At 39.7% G+C, this 23,543-nt stretch overlaps 1 protein-coding gene across 22 annotated transcripts in view; it reads right to left on the bottom strand.

Moving 5' to 3' along the window:
- Nucleotides 1-23,543, bottom strand: part of TNRC6B (trinucleotide repeat containing adaptor 6B) — a 109,849-nt gene that overhangs the window by 78,521 nt on the left and 7,785 nt on the right. For 10 of the 22 annotated variants that reach the window (XM_083462280.1, XM_083462281.1, XM_083462261.1 and 7 more), the window contains 2 exons: nucleotides 22,870-22,959; nucleotides 14,141-14,208 (listed from right to left, as the gene is read on the bottom strand). Coding sequence is in view for 20 of the 22 variants with exons in the window: in XM_083462281.1 (XP_083318407.1) it covers nucleotides 14,141-14,208; nucleotides 22,870-22,914 (113 nt within the window). In the remaining 2 variants the exon portion in view is untranslated. Of the gene's footprint in view, nucleotides 1-835; nucleotides 1,063-14,140; nucleotides 14,209-22,869; nucleotides 22,960-23,543 lie in introns of those variants that run through there. The other 12 variants (XM_083462275.1, XM_083462262.1, XM_083462265.1 and 9 more) reach the window with 2 other exon arrangements.

Genomic DNA, 23,543 nt, shown 5'->3' with positions numbered 1-23,543 from the left:
TACTTATTTCACATTCCACTGTTGTTTTTTAAAAAATATTGGTGCCAATATTGCCAGATTTAAAACTTCCAGAAAGAAGAGGGGAAAGCCGCTAAAGGAAAGGATTCTAAAGCAGGAGACCATTTTCTCAACTGACATTAACTAGTAAGATTGCCTCTTCTGAACTCTACATGCTATGTTTACAGAGCGCGACCATCTAGTTCCAATTGCAATCCAAATAAAATGCATCTGGTTGCAACGGAAAAGGGGGAGGGGATGCAGTCACACTGGGGGAGGGGGTGCACCCGCACGCAAGAGAATGTGCACTCCTATACATTATGCATGGTAGATTTTGAACGTAGGCATCTTCAAAAATCTCAAACTGCTTCAATACTAATTCGAAAGCTGTGTTTTAAAGAAACGTGCAAACATTGCTGTATTATTTTTGCCCTCTGAATCTCTTAAGAACTATAGGTTTATATAATATGCCAATCCTAGCAACAAGAATGCAAGACAATTTAATTTATGCTAATTTTTGCAGCAGATTTACAAGCCTCAAGTGTGTGTAGACGGCACTCTGAGAACCTTATGAAAAGAAAGATTTAACACATAAAGCTGGTTTCTATGCAAAGGTATTTTAAACGCATTTAAAACCTCCCAAAATATGCCACGTATTTCTTTTAGATTTTTCTTTAAATCCTGGCAACTGCACTTGATCTAAGATCAAAGCGATTCACAGACGCTTACGCGAGACAAACGTCGTGCTGCAATTATCAGACGAAACCGTCAAACTAAACGCACCCCCTAAAAAAGAAAAAACCAATACGCGACAAAGAAAGATAGAACTACTACTAACCTCATAAAGTGCAACAGTGCTTAAATCCAGCAAGTTGAGGCATACAGGGTAAAAATGGAAGTTAAGAGATCTCAAAAATGATTTTGCTATATTTCTATGATTTCAATTTGAAATGTTCAAAAGCCAGCAGAGACTCCGTCGGCCATCTTGGCTTGAACTCCCTCTCTCCCTCGCTCGCGCGCGCGCGCACACAACACACTCCCTCTTCCTCGCTCTCCCCCTCCGTCTCTATAAAGGAAGCAGCTTTTTGTGACCTTCAAATAGAGGCAGGCCATGTGACTCGCGCACGCTGTCAATCAGGAAGGAGGGTGGAAAGCTAGCATCTTAAAGGAAACGCAGTTCTTTCATTCTCTCGCGCGCTCCCGTTTGCGAAAGCTGCAACAGCGCACGTTTTCTACTATTCCTCAAGTGTATAATCAACAGTATTACACATTCTAAAATAACAATCCCGTAAAAAGCTGCAGTCGTTGTCGTCCGCCATCTAGAACACATCGGAGGATGGATAGACAGACATCATTTTAAGCTTCTCAATTTCACTTTGCATTTCTCACCAATGCTTACCAACACCCAAAAATATAAAAATCCACACGATACAATTAACTGGTAACAGCAATACCACCCCAAATAACATTGTTACTGTTATAATTTGTACCCCATCATTTCTGTCAGCTGCTCAATCAATAAAGGCAACAAACTGCGTGGTTAATGACTAAAAATCCAGCTTTTCAAACAAACTCAAAGTTACTCTTTGCAATTTAAAATTACCAACACTTTTATCAAAATCACTATTCAATTTTCAGATTCCAAATGTGTGGAAAAAGGGATCAGATACTTTATGGCACTGCGATACAAATCGCTGTGACTGCAATATTACTCCATGTAGTCCTTACTCATATGTATTTTTATAATTCAGCATATTCAGTAACTACTTATATATTAAGGCACACTATACTGCAAAATTTTATACAGTGCTGCACAAAATGACTTAAATTGTGTCCTTTACTAATATAGTCTAAGAAGACATTTTGGCAAGGAAGTGGCATATACATGAATGGACATACATTTTATCCATTGTTCAGTAGCCTTTACACTTATTGCTATTACCAACCATAAAGGCTGAATATTCTATAGTCCATTTCAGTGCACAAAATACTTTTTTGAAATGCTCATTAGTCATCACAACTCCCCTGTGATAGGCTAGGCTGAAATATAGTGACTTTCCAGAAGCCACTAGTGAGCTGCATGGTGGAGTGAGTCTATGTTTCAAGTCAAAAGCAAGCTCTCCATTTACAACATGAGATAATTAATGGAACCCAGCCTTCAGGATAAATATTTCAAGAGTGGTTTACAAAATTAAAAATGAAAACTGTGAAGTCATAATACAAAATATAAAATCAAACTTAAACTATCTCAAAAGTTAGAAGCCTGGGAAAATGTGAATCTTTAATCAGACACTCAAATGACAGAGTGGGTGTCCAGCAAGCTTCCCTGGGGGGAAAGAGCATAAGAAGAGCCCTGCTGGATCAGGCCAAAGGCCCCTCTAGTTCAGCACTTTGTTCCCAGTGCACAGCCAGATGCCTACAGGAAGACTGCATGCATGTCTTGAGGGTAACAGCAGTCCTTCCACCCATTGCAATTTCCAGCAAGTAGTATTCAGAGATAAGAGTACAGAACTACAAGCAGAGGATCTCAAATGTGAAGGTCCTGTCCCATGTTTAGGAAAGGAATAGAAGATGCAATTGCCAAGATGACAATGCCAGTATACAAATTTTTGGTGTGACTGCATCTGGAATGCTGTGTGCAGGTCCAGCCACCTTGCCTCAAAAAGGATATTCAGAGCTGGAAAAGGGTAACAAAAATGATCAAGGGGATGCAGCAACTCCCATATCAGTACAGGCTGCAGTGTTTGGGACTTTTAATTTAGAGAAAATGTGATATGACAGAAGTTTATAAAATTATGCATTGCATGAAAGAAACAGAGAAGAGTTTTCTCCCTCTGACACTAGAAATGAGGGACATCAATAACACTGAACATTGGAAGATTCAGGAAAGGTGAAAGAACTTCTTCATGCAGCATATAGTTACCATGCATATGCAAACTAAGGCCCGGAGGCTGGATCCGGCCTATTCACCTTCTAAATCCGGCCCACGGATGGTCCGGGAATCCGCGTGTTTTTACATGAGTAGAATGTATCTTTTTATTTAACATGCATTTCTGAGTTATTGGGGGGGGGCTGCCTGGTGTTTTTACATGAGTAGAATGTGTGCTTTTGTTTAAAATGCATCTCTGGGTTATTTGTAGGGCATAGGAATTCGTTTATTCCCCCCCCCCAAAAAAAATATAGTCTGGCCCCCCACAAGTTCTGAGGGCCAGTGGACCGGCCCCCTGCTGAAAAAGTTTGCTGACCCTTGAGTTAAACTATGGAACTTGCATCTACAGGAGGCAGTGAAAGCCATCAACTTGGATGGCTTTAAAAGAGGGTTAGACAAATTTATGGAATAAAAATTCAATAGCCACGAAGGCTATCGTCTCTCCATGATATGGTGGACCAAATGAACATGGGCTAGAAGATTTAGCTTCAAATCCCTTTTCAGCCATGAAACTCAGGACTACCTCTCCCCCTGGCCCTATGACAAACAGGAAGGAACTAACAACAGGAAGAAATAAGGAGGAGCCTTCCACGTGCACAGGAAAGCAATAAGCCCCAAAAGTTTAAGCATAAACCTTGCTTTGGAGGCACTCCTGAATAACAGTTATCAACCTAGTTTGTAAACCACTGTTGCCACAATAATGCAAGCTGCAACAATGGTTTACAGAAAAAGTTGAGAATTATTATGAAATACATTTGCCCTAACACATTTTTACCTGTGCTCCTGAAGGTCTCCTCCCTATCTCTTTCAGATAGTATCTGAAGCCTATTCCATTCCACAGGACTTTTGTATGGTATGTGTGAAAGCTCTATTAGTAAATAGCAAAACGTAGTCCGAGTCCTTCTGAGGAAGTGGGAAATGCAATACAATTATAGTCTTTCCGAAGGGCCTGCAAGACAGAGCTATTCCACCAGGCCTTTGGCCAGGGCACTGCCTGACTGGCAATCCTCACAACACTCTAGCCCAATGGTTGCCATTAATCTGATTGGAATTTGTAATGAAATGATTTTAGAATGTTTTATCATTTTACTGTTGTTAACCGCTCTGAGCCTGGCTTCGGCTGGGGAGGGCGGGATATAAATAAAATCTATTATTAATTATTATTATTATTATTATTATTATTATTATTATTATTATTTCTAATATAATTTATTCAGCTGAACTTAACATTGATTCTAATAATTATTCACATATAATATCTTCTAGAGAGGTGCAACAGTTAACAGTGGTAGGAACACAGTACTTAAGAGTAGGAGATGCTCATTTGTAAGTGCTCAATTCCTTATTAGGCCAACAGCTCTCACTCTTCCAAATGCCCCCAATGCACCACACATATCTGCAAATGCTTCTAAATTTGTACCATATCCACAAATTGACAACTACTTCAAAGTGTGAAATAGTTCATTAACAATCCTGTTCCATAAAAAAACCCTTTCTTAGCTCCAGAAGGATAACACATTTTCTGTATTGTTTTTTAAAACCTACCTTCAGGAAATGCTTTCCACTCCCCTTACTCCAAAATAGTGGTTGGTCTGTTTGAAGACCAATTGGGAAAAATACAAATGCAACATTAGAACCAATTTAAATAAGCAGTGAGCAAGCTTTCCACTTCATCAGAACTCTTTTTCAGGCTGTATAAATTAAAGATAATTGTTACTTGTCATTTAAAAATCAGCTCAATGTACTAAATTAAACTTGTAGGAGATGCAGGGGAGGAAGTTGTTGCAAGATACTTTCTACCCCAGGAGCTTAGGGCATTAAAGATCAAAGCCAGCACTTTGAAATGTGCCAGGACAACTAGAAATGTATTAATATGTTTCCAGCAACGTATCACAGTTAGCAGGTCTATTGTCAAGTTCTATGTCATCTGAACCTTCAACAGGCTCCAAAGCAAAAATATGCAGCATATCATTATCAATCTGAAGAAGCCTGTTCCTCCAAATGCTTTGCACTACAGTCCCCATGATCTCTATGCTGGTTGAGGCTACTTTGAGATAAGGCTACAAAGATGAAGCATATAGATTAAATATGGATCTGCATCTGTTGTACTACAACACCCCAAAAGACTACAGGCTATTTGTAGAGAAGGCTATTAAATAGCTTTTATATATTAAAAACATAAAATACAGTAGTAATCTAGCTCAGCCCAGTCAAGAGGCACATAAAAATCTGAACCTGGCTAGACCAAAAAGAAAGGTCTCACCACTAATTAGGGCCACAGAGTGATTCCTACAGATATATACACCCAACCCTAAACTGCAAAAGCTAAATAAGAAACGGTGGCTAACTGCCACAGCACCACCAGCAGGATGGGCAGGGATCACTGTGGTGTCAGCCCAGCATGGGAAACTATAAGTGTTGCTGCTTTGGAGCTTTCTTTCACTATATGTTTTTAACAGGGACCATTTCACTTTTCAAATTTTAGTTCCTCCAACTTTAGAGAAATAAATGCATTTTCACCCTCTTAAAATTCTTCCCTCTCCCACATCTTTCTTTCTCTCTATGTATGTATATATGTATGTATGTATGCATGTATGTATGTACGTACCAAAAGCAACCTACAAAGTGAAAATACACAAAATACACAACAATGGTCTAGGCACCAATAAATAAGGCACCAATAAATACAATACTAGAACAGCCACAGAATCTTGAAGAAACATATCAGAATACAAGAGAAGATTTCAAAGGTTGTGACCCAAAATAAAATAAAGTAAATATATCTATGAAGGGATCTCCAAAGTGTGGGTACTGTTACAAGAAACAGTTTAAATTAAATTGTAGCTGGCAATTAGCTTATCACCAATGTGAGAATGGCAGGGGAGGGAGGAGACAAGGAACAGCAAAGGAAAGATGAAACCATCACATTTTTACAGAAACTGAAAACAAATGTTTAGTTATTGGTTGGTGTGGGCAGCATATAAACACAGAATGCTCCTCTATGAGTCAGTTTCCATGGATTTTGGCTTGGGTTGTAACTGTGTAGGCCAAGCTTGCTACTTATGAGTAAACAGTACGGTATGCAGACCTTTACAACTAAACTCTGCCTCATCATTTATAGGATGCACTTACACTGTGGGTTGTTCACACACAATTCCGCATTTCAGGACAAAAAGGAACACTTGTCCACTACAAGAACTACAATAGTTGCATGATATTTGCTTTCACACAAAAAAAGGCAGCTCTGTGATGAAAGTGGCTATGCAAATAAAGCATCTGTTTTAGTTTGTGTATTATTATCTGCTCCTTCTAGAAAGTCTAATTAGAATCCTGAGCAGGCCTAAAGCAACTGAGCCAGAGGAGCTTTGCAACTAAACTATTGGTTATGAGTATCGGAGCAGTGGCGTAGCATGGGTTGTCAGCACCCGGGGCAAGGCAAGTAATTTGCGCCCCCTAACCCGTGGATTTGCGCCCCCTAACCCTAACCCCCAGATGTTGCGCCCGGTGTGGCCGGCCCCCCCTGCACCCCCCACGCTACGCCACTGTATCGGAGCAATGTCAAACTTAGCAAGTTTGAAGATCATTACAGGTGCCCTAAACAGTCAAAATTCAATCAATGGATATTCAGATTTAGATTATGAAAAAGTACTGTGGTACTTAGTTCATGCCGACAAACCTTCACATTCTAATCAATGAAAGTGAGATAGAGAGAGGGATGCCTTCCTTCTACGCTAACCACTATTTTGGGAATCCTTATTAAAAATACCATAAAAACAAACAGTACATGTCCCAGGTATAGCAAACACCACTGCAAGTTTAGATAACTAGGGACATTAAATCTGGTTTATCATCTGTAATAACTATAAACAAAAAAACTAATAACGATAAACCAATTCTTATCAATTTGTATATGCAAGCTCTGAACTTTATCAGAAATAAATTATATATGGAAGCTAAGAATGTATGGTATTTTACCGCTGTAAACCACTGATGGCTCCAAACAATGGGAGCTTAAATTTTACAAAAAAAGTTATTTCTTAAAAACTAGAGCCTCTTTTCAAGTTTCAACACACAATCCTTCCTAGCATTGGGATTGGAATCATTTTGTAGCCATTTGGAAGTTCTTAGATCTACCCCCACCCACCTCAAAACAGCAACTACTACCTGAAGACCAATTTTTAATTAAGTGAAACAACTGCATACATCTTGGAAACTATTCATCCTAAACCTCTTGAACTGATGACTCATTGCATGAAGCTTTGATTCCAAATACGAGGCAATTATCTAGTGGTCATCAGCTGGCAGTAACCAACTCAAGAGTATGGTACATAGAGGAACAGAATGAATAAGGGTCAGAGAGGAATAGAATGGCTAAAAACAGAACAGAACTACCTATTTTAGTAGGACACGATGAAACGACTAAACAACAACAACAACTGGGGAAAATCCAAGGCTCTTTCCTGCAGCACTTCTGATTTTGTTAGCCATATATGACTCAAAAGGAAAAGCACATTGCAGCTCAATATGTCTACAGTGGTACCTCGGGTTAAGTACTTAATTCGTTCCGGAGGTCCGTTCTTAACCTGAAGCTGTTCTTAACCTGAAGCACCACTTTAGCTAATGGGGCCTCCTGCTGCCGCCGGAGCGCAATTTCTGTTCTCATCCTGAAGCAAAGTTCTTAACCCGAGGTACTATTTCTGGGTTAGTGGAGTCTGTAACCTGAAGCGTATGTAACCCAAGGTACCACTGTAATGCCTTAGTAAGCACTACACCAGAGAAGTGAGAATGAAAGTATGGGCATGAGTGAACTTTGGTAAGTTGAGGGAAGTACATCACATCAGTGCCAGCCAAACTAAACCATTCCTCTTCCATTAGAACATTCTAACCAGACTACATCTACATCTACACCATCATCATCCAAACCCTTGGCTCTTTCACTCATTATATCAACAACACACATTACCCCTCCCCCAAAAAGGGATAACAAGAATTAATTAGGAGTTCTGTGCAGCATGGACGTTATCATGTTTTGAACAAAAAACATTTTAGTATTAAATTCAAGGACATGATAAAAGCAATGCATGGGTGTGCTACATTAATTGTTTTCACAAGATACCATTGCAAGCCCCCAATTTTGTTTTCATTTGCTTTAGCTACACTAGCCTTCTAAATAACCAGACATTTACACACAGATTCTTACTAGTGTGGCATGGCAGTTACCAGGTCACTTGACAGTGTACTGAGGTATCACAGCTGATTAATGAGCTTCCTTATAATAGTTACTGTTTATGTGATGTATCTCTTGCCTCCATTGAGACAGAAGGAATAACCACCTGTGTGAACTTATATAAAAAGGTCTGGACATCATGAATCCTATTTTTTCTTCTGCTTCAAAAGCTCATGAAGGGACTATTTTAGTAAATGACTTTTGCCGCTTCTAAATAAAGGGGCTATCATTTGAATGCCTACTTCATTTGTACAGTCACAATCAAGAGCTTGTATTTGCACATTTACTTCAAAAGCAAATGCTTTGATGGGAAATGGAATTTCAGGTAAAATACAGTACTCTTTCTGCATGACATGGAAAAGCTCAAAAGCAGTATTAACAACAACAACAGTAACAGTAACAGTAATAGTAATAGCAATAGTAATATACCCCACCCATCTGGCTGGGTTTCCCCAGTATCTGAAGGGAGCCCTGCATAGGGAAGCTTTTTAAGGTTCAATGTTTTATTATGCTTTTATATATGTTGGAGAGTGAAGTCAAATGGGCCTTAGAAAGCACTGCAAATAACAAGGCCAGTGGAAGTGATGGTATTCCAGCTGAACTGTTTAAAATTTTAAAAGATGCTGCTGCTAAGGTGCTACACTCAATATGCCAGCAAGTTTGGAAAACTCAGCAGTGGCCAGAGGATTGGAGAAGATCAGTCTACATTCCAATCCCAAAGAAAGGCAGTGCCAAAGAATGCTCCAACTACCGCACAATTTCACTCATTTCACATGCTAGCAAGGTTATGCTTAAAATTCTACAAGGAAGGCTCAAGCAGTATGTGGACCGAGAACTCCCAGAAGTGCAAGCTGGATTTAGAAGAGGCAGAGGAACCAGAGACCAAATTGCAAACATGCGCTGGATTATGGAGAAAGCTAGAGAGTTCCAGAAAGACATCTACTTCTGCTTCATTGACTATGCAAAAGCCTTTGACTGTGTTGACCACAGCAAACTATGGCAAGTTCTTAAAGCAATGGGAGTGCCTGATCACCTCATCTGTCTCCTGCGAAATCTCTATGTGGGACAAGAAGCTACAGTTAGAACTGGATATGGAACAACTGATTGGTTCCAAATTGGGAAAGGAGTACGGCAAGGCTGTATATTGTCTCCCTGCTTATTTAACTTATATGCAGAATTCATCATGCGAAAGGCTGGGCTGGATGAATCCCAAGCCGGAATTAAGATTGCCGGAAGAAATATCAACAACCTCAGATATGCAGATGACACAACCTTGATGGCAGAAAGTGAAGAGGAATTAAAGAACCTTTTAATGAGGGTGAAAGAGGAGAGCGCAAAATATGGTCTGAAGCTCAACATCAAAAAAACGAAGATCATGGCCACTGGGCCCATCACCTCCTGGCAAATAGATGGGGAAGAAATGGAGGCAGTGAGAGATTTTACTTTCTTGGGCTCCATGATCAGTGCAGATGGTGACAGCAGTCACGAAATTAAAAGACGCCTGCTCCTTGGGAGAAAGGCGATGGCAAACCTAGACAACATCTTAAAAAGCAGAGACATCACCTTGCCAACAAAGGTCCGTATAGTAAAAGCCATGGTTTTCCCAGTAGTGATGTATGGAAGTGAGAGCTGGACCATAAAGAAGGCTGATCGCCGAAGAATTGATGCTTTTGAATTATGGTGCTGGAGGAGACTCTTGAGAGTCCCATGGAGTGCAAGAAGATCAAACCTCTCCATTCTGAAGGAAATCAGCCCTGAGTGCTCACTGGAAGGACAGATCGTGAAGCTGAGGCTCCAATACTTTGGCCACCTCATGAGAAGAGAAGACTCCCTGGAAAAGACCCTGATGTTGGGAAAGATGGAAGGCACAAGGAGAAGGGGACGACAGAGAATGAGATGGTTGGATGGTGTTCTTGAAGCTACTAGCATGAGCTTGATCAAACTGCGGGAGGCAGTGGAGGACAGGAGTGCCTGGCGTGCTCTGGTCCATGGGGTCACGAGGAGTCGGACACGACTAAACGACTAAACAACAACAACATATGTTGGAAGCCACCCAGAGTAACCCAGTCAACCCAGTATGTTGGAAGCCACCCAGGGTACAAATAAATTATTATTATTATTATTGTCTTTCATTCTTTTAAAAAATACCAAGAGAAATCAGTCCAATAATTGCGCACAAAGACTACGTCCATGCTGAGCTGTTATTCTACTTACCTCAAAGCTCAGTATGATACAGAATGCAGTTCCACACAGAGACAAATCATGGGTCAGCATGTGATGACCTCAACATTTTCCTGCACTGTATCACTTCAGCTGTGGGACAAGGAAGTCCTAGGTACTAATTGGTCTAACCATATAACTCACATGACAGCTTTGAGCAAGTTAGTAAGATGTTGCTGGATGCTACTCCCCACACATGCATGCAGTTCACATGCTTCCTCACTCAGTTCCCTCACAACATGTAGAAGTGAACATCAAAACCATAGCCATTGGACAGAGGTCACTCCTAACCCTGAAAACTGAAACCATTGTTTCCCCAGCAGAGGAAAACAAACATCTAAACAGACTTATTCTGTGGCCTAATTTATGTAAAAGGATTGTTAATTTCACTTACAGATAGGTAGCCGTGTTGGTCTGCCATAGTCAAAACAAAAAAATTCCTTCCAGTAGCACCTTAAAGACCAACTAAGTTAGTTCTTGGTATGAGCTTTCGTGTGCAAGCACACTTCTTCAGATACACTGTGTATCTGAAGAAGTGTGCTTGCACACGAAAGCTCATACCAAGAACTAACTTAGTTGGTCTTTAAGGTGCTACTGGAAGGAATTTTTTTGTTTTGTTAATTTCACTGTCATTAAAGAGTTCATTATACAAAATAAACCAGTCTTATAGAAATGATTAACAGTGCAGACCCCAGCTTCTCCTAATCCAAACTTAAAACCCATCTTCCAATGCAATATATATATATCCTTTTAATTTTAAGAATAAAAGTAAAAAATCTTGATTTAGGGCTGTCATCTTTGCTCATGTTCTTTTTTTTCTTTTTGCAAGAAGGAGGAGTAGGAATTGAGGAAACAAAAATAGTAATGCAACTGCTGATGCAACTTAATTCAGTCACCAAGACTCAGAAATGGTGAGAAATCCTCCAGTTCAAAACTAATGACATAACCAGCTTTCTCCCAATCTGATGCCTTTCAAGTGGTACGACGCCCAACTCCTACCAGACAAAGCCAGCATGGCCAATGGTCATGGATGATAGGAGCTGTAGTCTAAAACATATGAAGAGCACAAGGATGGGGAAAGGCTGATGGAGGCCATGCGTACTCAAGCCTCCGCATTGCCTCATTATTCCAGGTGCTATTTTAAAGTATGACTATGAAAGCAGGAGAGATAGAAAATTATAAAAGGCTACGTTAGATAGTCATGTACATCCTAAGAATTACATTTATTAACTCTCCTGAAACCTTAAAAAAGCACATTTGTGTTATTCCTGCACAACTTTAGACTGCTGCAACGTAAGAGTGGAATCCACTGCAGACAACCAATCAAATTTAAGGGCATTTTTAAACAGGCGTGTATTTTACTATTTTCTGCCAAATTTGTAATGAGTGCTTTATGTCCCATCCAGAAGTTCCTGCTCCTTAGACTTTATCCAAAAAAACAGAACAACTGTCATACCTTAATGGCAAATAGTAAAAAAACACCACCGCTATCAGCAAAAAGTAGGAGACCTTAAAAGATAAAGTTACACATACTAGTTGAAGTTTTGTCTATTATAAAATATCCTCAATTTCAAAGCCCAAGGGTTTCTGAGAGTGCAATTCCATAGCCTCTGGGAGCCATAGGATATTGTATTGCACCGAGGAGGACCACTCTTGGAGGACCACTCTTGGGAGTCTCTTAGTGAGACTGTGGAAACTCTGCAGCCAGCACACAACAGCAGTAAAAGGGAAAGGGTGTCTGTATGGGAAGCCCTCCCATTCCCCAACACACCCCTGGGATGGAAAAGAATGCCAGTCCTAAAGCTGGTTGGTGTCCTTGTCTTCCCTCCATCTTCCCACAACGTCTGTGCTAGCCAAATATCAGTAGGCCTTTGGATTATCTTCTACCACAGATTCTTCCTTCCCTGGCACCAGTAGATTTTTTTTTTTTTGTCACGAGTAGAAGTAGCCCAAAACAGAGTTCTCTTAAAACAAAAAAATAAAAATGCAGGAGATACAGAAGTCTTAAGCAAATCAGGAGTATGGATTCAACGCTTTCATACCCAGCTCTTTTTCCAGTACCCACACAGTTCTTAACTAGTGAAATTGTGTGTGTATAATATAATATAATATAATATAATATAATATAATATAATATAATATAATATAATATAATATAATATAATATAATATAATATAATATAATATAATATAATATATCATATCATATCATATCATATCACCATGAATAGCAGCATGTATTTTACTCAAGGTGCTGGAAAATAGAGGGAAAAAGTAGAACTGCAGATAGCATTGTTTGGAAATGTATCAGAAAACTGTAACACCACAAGAAGCAAATATTGTATTGAGTCTGGTTTCAATTTCAGCAGTGTGTAGGAAATCATAGGTTTCAGTCGTATTACCATGAGAGAAGAGGATATTCTTTTTAAAAGGTTTAAATGAACTGAATACATTTTAATCATTAAATAGAGCTGGTGAGATAGAGATAACCTTTTCCACTGCCCATGCCTGCTAGTGCTGGCGGGAGTTGGAGCCCAACAGGTTCCCTTATCCGTGAGCCAGACCCACCTCACTGCTGGCACAAAGCCCTAGAGATGTTGTCCATGAGGGAATGTGGCCTCTGACTGGAACAGGTTACCCATCCATAAGCATATAAAAGAATATGTTTATTACCTGTAAACACACCTTCTCTTTTGGGGTGAGAACCAGTAATACTGAACAACATTCAAAGTGTGGTAGAGGAGGGATAGAACAGAGATAGAACAGTAAATATCATACAAGAAGGGGGGGGGAACACTGAGAGGGAAAAGGGCAGCTGTGCACTGTTGGGAGGGGTAGAGTGCAGAGACAAGGACAGCTCAAAGGGTTGAGGGATAGGAAGTTCAATGTGCATGCCTACGAGGGAGGAAAAAGAAGACAGGGTACAGAAGTTGAGTAGCTGGAAGGCGACAGAAGAACAATGGGTGGAGGAATAAAAGGCTAATGCATCCATCAATGCAACCACATACCTTCTTGTGGTACTGAGCATGTAAACAATTTTCTCCTGCAGAAACTGTAAAATCAGAGCGCACTGCCAAAAATAATTCACTATGCTACCATACATGTTAATGTCTGGGCATATTAGAAGTGAAAAATCCAAATTTACCTTTGAAAGGTAAGGCCCACATTTGAAAAAGGATACTTTCTAAGATAAACATCATAAACTTAATAGGGAGGCCCTACCTTGCATACTGCTGTGATTTCTCTAGCAAAGTGATGTACACCACAAAGTGATTGCACACACCACTGGCAATATGTTATGTTCCCCAGGAAAGGCCACCCTACACATGTCAATTCAAAAGTAAGTTCTACTGGGAGGTATTTAATGTAGCACTATGACAATCATTCCATCAGCCCAAGCATTTCAGCTTGCCAGACAGAACGATCCCTCTTCTCCTCTCTTCCCTGTGCTATTCTGGGGGTTCTTTCAACACACACACCAAAGCCAATGGGGGGGGGGCAGGAGGATATACACTGCCCTAGCAGGTCCTTGTCTGGGTTTCCATGAGTGTGGCTCATTAGTTGAACCTGGCACACTATGTTCAATTGGGCTTACTCCCTAGTAAGTGTGTTTAGGATTACAACCCTTATTTTAGGTGCTTAAGATTTAATCGTAAAACAACAAAACTGTGAATATGTTAAAAATGAAGCAATGCTTCAGACACATTTATCCTGCATGTTTTGTATAATTTACTGATTAAGGCCCTTTTTAAATAAACATGACTCACTGTTTGTTTTCTTCACCAGGAGGTGGAGTCTTGCCATGCCCTTCCATTACAAAATCCTCATGTTCCATCTGCGAAGGCAAGCATTGCAGGTCAGCATTGATGGAGCAAAATACATTTTGTCCAAAGTGGCCCTTTTCCCTATCAGAATTTATCACCAGTTTCCATTGTTAGCTCTAACCAAGAGACTGCCATTTGAAGTTTAACAAATGCACACCCCACGGTCATATTGCCACTATCATGGTTAGCATTCATAGTTACAATAAGCCAAAACATGAAGAAGAAAGTTTTATATGTTGAAACATGAAATGAGTAAATATGGGACCTAGATTCTTTACTTTTTCATATAAGGGCTTCCATATTTTTATTCTGCATAAGTTGTATAAGTTGATTATATACAATGAGATGCGTTTTTCTTCATTAAAAATCAACATTTGTCCGACCATTCTAAATTTGGTATAGAGAATTCTCCTCAGTGAAAAGTCTGAATTTCCCAAACTTAATTGGACACAATAGCCAGATGAGTATCATTTAAACGTTGGGGACAGAAGGATTCTTTCCTGTAGGAATAACCCATCTTCTTTTAAGAAGGCTTTAACATCTGCCCAAGCGATTGATGCTTTCAAAACTTTAAATGTGTTATTGAGGCTTGCCTTTCATTTAGAATTTAAAGTCCGCTGTGGACTTTCCATCTCCCATTCTATACATCTATATTACGCATGCTCGGTGGCAACAGTCATTATGGGTGGAGCAGTGGGGGTCGGGAAATTTGATTCACACTGATATGGCCAAGGTACTGTGTCACCCCAGGAGAGATTAAAATGTTGCTGTCATTCCCTCCCCTCATACATAGATTAGGAAGATGCTCAAATATGAATAGTGAGGGTTTAACAAACCTTGATTTGGGGACACAGGCAGAGACTGAAAACATATGGGAAAGCAGAGGCTGGGCAACAGTGTGAGGAGAAGCTAGTGGGGAAAGAAAAATATGGACGTGGAAATGCTCTCTTGTGAAAGCGTGAATTTTTGAAACTATTTTTGCAAATAATTCGCAGAACTTCCACAACTTATGATGTGGCTGAAGGCCACATCCTGCCCTGGCATCCAATGTCTAGTTCTCACTGAGATGGCAAACCTGTGTCTGGTGTACATCACTTCAGACTGCAAATAAAGACTCAAATAACTGAATGCTTCTCCAAACAAAGAAAATTTCCTGTGGGTAAGAAACTAGCTAGAAACCTTAGCACTAACATTATATAGAGCTACAGGAGTAGCTGCATAATTAAGGCATTTCACATTTTCTAGCAAACTACCAAATCTTTCCCTTATGAAAACTGAGATTGGTCACATCACTATTTTTTTTAAATCATGGAGCATCTCTTTGGTGATGAGTGTATACTACCCAAATTCCAGAGATTAGATGAAAAATGGCTGAAATACAGTACAGCAGCTAAAAAAACTGGAACATTACCAATCACTTGAGTGTGACTATCAGTTTGTTTTTGCAGGTTAAGAAACAATGTTTCAATTTAACCGTTAGGAAACCTAGATGACTCTAGGTCCCTTCCAATTCTGATTCCGAGTCTCCATCCCACAATGTTTTCACCCTCCACAGTTAGTGCTACATGTTCTGCAATCTTATTAAGTATGAATAGAATTAAGATTGTAAACTCTGGCTTCCAACTAATCATGACTAGCACTGGCTTCAGTGCATCTGGTTATGGACAAGAGATTATGCAGCATTACGCTTGCACCGGACCATGTATTTGTTCACAGATTTGTAACTGTGTGCTTAAGTATTTGATAGGGTCTGCTTTCAGAATAGACATGATGCAGGGATAGGCAAAGAGGTGTCCTGCAGATGTTGTTTGACTTCCAACTCCCATTAGCCCCAGTCAGCATGGTATGATACAAATTGTACTCATCAACATCTGGAGGGCATCATGTTGGCTACTCCAGTGACTTAAAAGATTTAAAGTGTTTTTCTTCTTGGTTGTTTCTGAAGCTATTTACATGTGCCGCCTCTAGGGCTGGGTAGTATGATGTCCAATACACCTGTACAAGTTATTAGAATTCCAAAATTCAGTTCTCTAGCAAACCGAGCCATATATTTCAGCTTTTTACCCTGTCCAGAAGTACCTTAACAGTGGTGTTGCCAGATACTTAAAAGACTAAGGGTACAGGTCCATGACTCATGTGCATAAAGTATTATGCTAATTTATATGCTTAGATGCAAATTTAGGCTGACTTTCAAATGGGAAAAAACTCTTACTCTTGAGGTCACCAAATGTTTTGCACTAGTGCGTACACTGAATTTTTAGAGGGTTGGGGGACCATTCACATAATGGTTGCAATGGGGAGCATATTATAACACAAAATTACAGAAACAACCATCCCTGACAATTTTATTCCATGTCCTGCTGGTTCTGAATACTGAGAACGAACACACACACAGAGATGCTGCTGCTGCATAACAACAGGGAGCATTACTCAGTACCAGGAAAAATATACAAGGTAGCTACACCTCTCTCATTTCAAATAAATCACTTTACCCATAACTTGCTTTCTAGGAAGGCTACAGAATTACTTTTTTAAAAAGAAGGAGGTATGATGGCCATCTTCAAATATATAAAGGGATATCACAGGAAGATAGAGCAAGCTTGTTTTCTCCTGCTACTGAGGGCACAATGCAAACCAATGGCTTCAAGGTACAAGAAAGGAGATTCCTACATAACATCAGGAAGAATTTTCTGACAGTAAGATCTGTTCAACAGTGGAATGTGGTGGACTCTCCTTCCTTGGAGGTTTGTAAGCAGAGGTTGGATGGCCATCTGTCTTGGATGCTTTAGTTGACTCTTAATCACAGGGTTCAAGCCCCACATTGGGCAAAATATTCTTGCATTGCAGGGGGTTGAACTAAATGACCCTCAGGGTTCCTACCACCTCTACAATTCTATGATTCTATAATTAAGACATACATGGTAAAAAAGTCACCAGTTATGGGGTACATGAGGGCATACAATTAAAGAATAAAACTAAAGAATTACTGGAAATAAGGGTTAACAACATTTCTTGGTCTTCAAGCCATACATGATTCATAATAGGCACTTCCTTTTCTGATCCAAGTAGACTAATAAATTCTACAAATCCCTTACCTTTTAAAATTTCACCAACTATTTACTCTCCATATTTCTCTAACCGCTTCAGCCCAATGGCATTGCCAGAATTCTTACAACTCAGGAGCCTCTGCTTTAAGTATGAGCCTAACACCTTGCTGGGCTTTAGAGATAAGCTCTTATCATCTCCAGACATCCACTGTTTGGTTGTGCAACATGAGATGGCCAATTTTAAACTCCTGTCTTGCATAACCAATAGGAAGACTGTCATTACTTGCTGCTTTACAAATGTTAGAATCCAATTTATCTGAATTCACTTTAAAAACTTATTATAAAGATGAAAGAAATCTGCCATAGGTCAAAGAATAAATTAAGAGTACAAATGTGGCTGTATGACTATTATCACAAGGGGTAATGCAGCATATGAAATACACCATATCAGCTTTTTCTTTTAAAAAGTATTTTAATTTTCTGTGTAAGTTGCTTTGAACACCAAAGAGTAAGAAGTCTAAAATTTCAAAATGGGCTACTTCCCTTCACTTAAATGGGTATAAATTATTTTGTGTACACCAGTACTGCATTGCTTTATGCTTTTAATGGCAAATGGTCTGGCTAATTACTCTTCTCCCACCTTGCATTCTTCAATTCACTCACTTACTTCTTTGTAGAAACAGGCAAAGTTTTGAGTTCTGCAAGCCATAGTTTATCTACATTCAAACTATGGCTTCCAGTTCTGTTTGCAGTTAAATTGTCTTCCCAGTTTAAGATACAATGATTTATGCAAAGATGTGTACTTAGGTTGCCCCCTCACAAGAGGATACAGTGCACAAACCCAACACTTGGGCAACTAAGTGGCAGAAATTATGGCTTCCCTTACATGTGAAAAGAACCATAAAGTGCAACCAAGTTTTAAAAGTCTCTACGCATCAGATGACAGGCCATGGGCAAGTACAGTATTCACTCAATTTTCCTATCCAACGAATAGTATTCATTTACTTCAGGAATGTGCACATCTACACAGACCACTGTAGGAGACTCCACTTTTGACCACAATGTTCCATGAGGATATTCCACTGGTCCTACTTAAAACCTAAGCAATGGTTATGTAATCCCACAAATAAGCATGTGTCTTATTTAGTTACTACCATCTTTCGAGACATCCTAGGCCAGTGTTTCTTGAACAATAGAACTTGGGTCATTTTCAGGTGGGCTTCAGTGTCATAGCCTGCTCAGTGCCCCCTAGCTCTGCCACAGTCAGACTAATGCCACCGCCTGCAGGTCCTTGCATGCTGGTGACCAGAAAACAGAGAGGTTCCGGCAGAGAGAGGGATGGAAGGAAGGAAGGAAGGAAGGTATCCCTCCTCTGAGGGGAAAAGGAAAGAGGAGGTGTTAAAGGAAATAAGAAAATAAGATAAACATTGACATGTAATAATAAATAAGAAAACAAACTGGAACTACAATGGAAGGGAGTTAAAAGAGGAAAGCTATGATGGGAGGAAGAAGTGAATGTAAAAGAACCAGGGAAGAGGAATGAAAAAAATGTCAGAGGCTGCTAGTCACAAAAAGGATGGAGTTAAAATTTGGAATAATAATACTAATAGTAGTGGTAGTAGTGGTGGTAAGTATCCCGCCCACCTGACTGGGTTGTCCCAGCTACTCTGAGTGGCTTCCAACACATATAAAAACATAATAAAACATTCAACATTAAAAAAAAAAACTTCCCTATACAGGGCTGCCTTCAGATGTCTTCTAACCTTATCTCCTTGACATCTGATGGGAGGGCGCCAACATCATCACTTTCTCCTGCTATCTAGCCCATCTTTAGAAATTGCTAAAGTTATTTGCCACATTTCCTCATGGAAAGGAATTCCACTGCTCACCTTTACTCAAGCTAAGCATAACATTTCTCTGGAGGTATTGTGACAAAATATTAGGCAAAACATGCTGATCCAGAGGCTCTTGCAGATTTTCCCTTTCCACAACCACACGCCTCTCAACCCATCTTTTATAATTTGTTCTCCCATTCTTCTTTCACAGACAACTTATACCTTTTCCTTCCCTTCCAAAAATACCCGTTTTCACTTGTCTCAGGTGGACTATTGGGGTAGAAAGGCCTAGGGTTCCTGAGAAAATTAGTACAGTCGTAACTCGGAAGTCAAACGCCTTGCGAGACAAATGTTTTGGCTCCCAAATGCCGCAAACCCAAAAGTGATTGTTCCGGTTTGCGAACATTCTTTGAAACCTGAATGTCCGTTGCAGCTTGGTTCATGAACATTGTGGAAGTCAAATGGACTTCTGGAATGGATTCCGTTCGAATTCCAAGGAACGACTATAATAGGTGAATAGCTTCTGGGCAATTTGCTTACTATTACCAATATGCAATTACGTGGGGGGGGGGGGCATATTAGGCAAGTTCAACAGTGCACTCACTTTGTCCAGGGGCAACTGCTAAGCACAATAGGCCTGGCCAGTACATCATACAAACCAAGGGTATGCCATAAAATGAGCTTCAGATTTGTCACAGAGCCACTCCAACACATTTGGCAGAGAAATAACATAAGAATGGTTTCCCCAAGAGCAGGAAATTATATTTATTACGTTATAAAAATATTTATATATCAGCCTCTCATAAATTGCTTGTGTGCAGCAATATAAAAACATTTTAAAACAATTAAAATGTTTTGCTCTAGGCTTTATCAAGTACATAGTGAGATCATCACCCTACAATATTTTAGTTTATGTTTTTATCATACCCTTTCCCCAAGTTCAGTGTAGTTCACATGGCCCCCTTCCCTCTCCATTCCCCTCCATCCATTTTATCCTCACAATAGCTCTGTGTGTGCATGTGTCATTAGCCAAAGGTCACTCTAGTGAGATTCATGGCCAACTGGAGATTTGAACCTGCATCCTCCAAGTCTTTTTTTATGTTTGATAAGAACAGATCTTATAAAACAGGCATCCCCAAACTCAGCCCTCCAGATGTTTTGGGTCCCAAAACATCTGGAGGGACCAATTTGGGGGATAGCTGTTATAAAAGTTCTGGGGGGGAGCATGTTAATGTGAACCAAGTTGTGAAGCAAAGCAGTTTCCTATGTACTCTGGTCAGTATCTTTGGAGATGCTTTAACAATGAGAGGATTTACAACCTAGTTTCTTTCCTTTCCACCAGCCACAATAGCATTAATAGCTAAAGGGTTTCATAAAAGTGTTTGTCTTTTTCTCCCATTACAAACACAAGACTAACAGAAACAAAAAAAATTTCCAGCATGAGCAAAAGAAGCACAAGACAACTCATCCTTGTGAGCCCAGAGGAAACAAAGCCCAAACGTAAAGTGGCCAGCTTGAAAACTGATTCCAAGAGGTTAGCTAGCTTGGAATACAGTGGTACCTTGGGTTAAGTACTTAATTCGTTCCAAAGGTCCGTTTTTAACCTGAAACTGTTCTTAACCTGAAGACCACTTTAGCTAATGGGGCCTCCTGCTGCCGCCGCACCGCTGGAGCACGATTTCTGTTCTCATCCTGAAGCAAAGTTCTTGACCCGAGGTATTATTTCTGGGTTAGTGGAGTCTGTAACCTGAAGTGTATGTAACCCAAGGTACCACTGTATATCAAATAAAATCAAATAAGAACTGGATTGGATCACTTCAAACAAATATTACTACAACACTTTTACTTTAACAAATGTTGTACAACCAGGGCTTCTTTTCAGCAGGAACTCACCGGAACAAGTTCCGGCACCTCTCATGTGGGCACCGTTGCCATTCTAAGAGAACAAGGGAGATGAGTTCCGGCACCGCTTTTTCTAAAAAAACAGTACTGTGTACAACTATGCCTCATTCATCTCAATAACCAATTATAAAAATTTACCTTTTACTGGGGCACAATGTAATTTGCCTAAGAATCTGAAGAAAATTGCTGAGCAATAATTTAGAGTGCACAACTGATACTAAAATCATTCAACATAATTGACTGCTCTGGGTCTCTGTAGCAAGTATTAGCAATTACTCAGGTAAAGCTCCAAAGCGTACTGAAATGCAAAAGTACCTGTTCAGATATAAAAACAGTAGGGACAAGGTTGGATGATGAACGAGTTTGCATGTGCATACTCCTTAGCTCCTGTAGTATCTACATCCCATCACTGCGCTCTTTCAGTACCACAATCCATTCAGTGTTATCCAAATTAAGGTAGTAATGTGTTTATCTGATTGTGGGAAAGGCCATAGCTCAGTGATAGCACACACACTGCACAAATTACAGTACTCAAACACTTCCAGTTATAAGATCAAGTAACAAAGCTGTAAAAGCAAGAATGGATGGTACTGGCCCAAATGGAAGAGTGCTCAGACTCCATAAAAAGCAGATTCATATGTTTAGTGCCAATACCATACTTCCAATATTAATTTTAGCCAAGCAATTTGCTAGATATCTGTAGCAAGTAGCAGTTATCCTCAGATAAGTGGCTATGTACACATACATAAATGCTTGCATATCACCTCACACTCTTGAGCAGAAGGATTACTTGTAAATACCACAAACAAATTGCACATGCCTAGGCTGCAAGCAGAGCACTATGCTTGCCAAGCTGGGAACCAGCACCATGACAGCTGCACTAACAGGTCTCAGTGTTCTGGCCTTTAAACCTCTGAAGAATGTGTGAAGGCTCCACCTCCTCTAGTCTTAAATAAAACTACTATCACACAACACTTAATTTCAAATCACAGGTAACAAGTGGGCTATCAGAGAAGCATAGGTGAACACTGCAAAATTTGTAAGCAGGAGTATAACACTTACTGTTAATTATCAGGGAACAGTGTTTTGTGATTGTGTTGGTAGCCTAATATGAACTGTTCTTCAACCTTTATCTAGACTGAAAAGGCTTATTCAGAATACAGATTTATGCTGCTGCGTTTTCAAGATGGGCTACAGTTACCAATTCAAATAGTAGCTGTAATGAATGAGTTTTACACACTTTCCATCAAGTACTTGTTCAACAAAACAGTAATAATTTGTGACATTTGCAACTTAGCTAAAACTAGCTAAACTAAAGATATTTTATGTTACCCTAAGTGTTACATGAATTGGTTCAAATGAGTTATACAGTATACACTTCTTCAGTAGATAAGCTTCTTAAAAGGTTGATTTAAGCCAGTCCACAGAAATTACTAACCAATAAAATATGTTTAGTCTATACAGCCCTATAGTATTTACAGTTCATCAGTGGTCTAGAAGGAACACTCAGCTCTTTCCAGTTTACAAAATCTTCCCTGCCCAATTGCCTAAAGGCAACATTTTCTTGTCACAAGCAACCAGGTGAGTGACTATTTACATCCCCATTTGAAATGTGTATATTGATCAGGAATAATTGCTGCATAAAGATGAGGAAAGACTCCAAGATATAAATATTCCCATGGAAACAATATTCTTGTATTAATTGCCACATTTTATGGTATTGTTAATATCAGCACTGGACTAAAATAAGACTTTGTATGTATTTAATCTTTATCATTACAATGAATTATATCTGGAAATACCATGTACATGTTTCAAACCTACATATTCACAGTAATAGTTAATCGTATTAACATTTACCCTAGTCTCATTCTGTGAATTCACTGACCTTGGAACCAGCTTCCGACAAAATTTCTCCCTCATCAGTTTGCATGGGAACAGAATCTGTGCAAAACTCTGCTGAAACACGAAATTCTGCCTAAAAATAAATAAAATTAAGGATGTTATAATAAAATAGTTGGAATCTGAAATTTTATGAGTAATACTGCACATTGTAAATACTGAGGATTCTTAGGCCATTAAAAAAAAATATCACCCAGATTGCAATCAGGTCTCAGGAGTAAAGGCACAAGGGGCCCAGACAGGCAAGTGGGGAGAAACACACACATAAAAGTAGTTTGGAGTTGGTAGATGTAGTCTTTGGAAAGGCTAGTAGTTATTCACTCATCTGCCAATCATATGGCTATTTCAGATTAAATAGTTTTAAGAAAGAACAGGTAGCCAAGGTTTGGGGGAAATGTCCTCAAAGGCCAAATTAGGACTCATGCCAGGCCTAACTAGGCCCCCATGCTGGAGAGTGCCAATCCATGAACTAGAGCAGGGGTCTGCAACCTTTAAGACAAAAAGAGCCACTTGGACCCATTTCCGAAGAAAAAACAACAACTGGGAGCCGCAAAACCATTGCGACATTTAAAACAAATATATCTCCGGAGCCACTATCTGACAGCAGGCGGGAAGGTGACGTCGGGACGGTGCGTGACTAATGCACGCACCGCCCCCATG

Source organism: Podarcis liolepis (genome assembly GCF_965112155.1).
Source record: "Podarcis liolepis genome assembly, chromosome: 10".
Lineage (NCBI taxonomy): Eukaryota > Metazoa > Chordata > Lepidosauria > Squamata > Lacertidae > Podarcis > Podarcis liolepis.
This window is presented reverse-complemented; position numbering and strand designations above follow the sequence as displayed.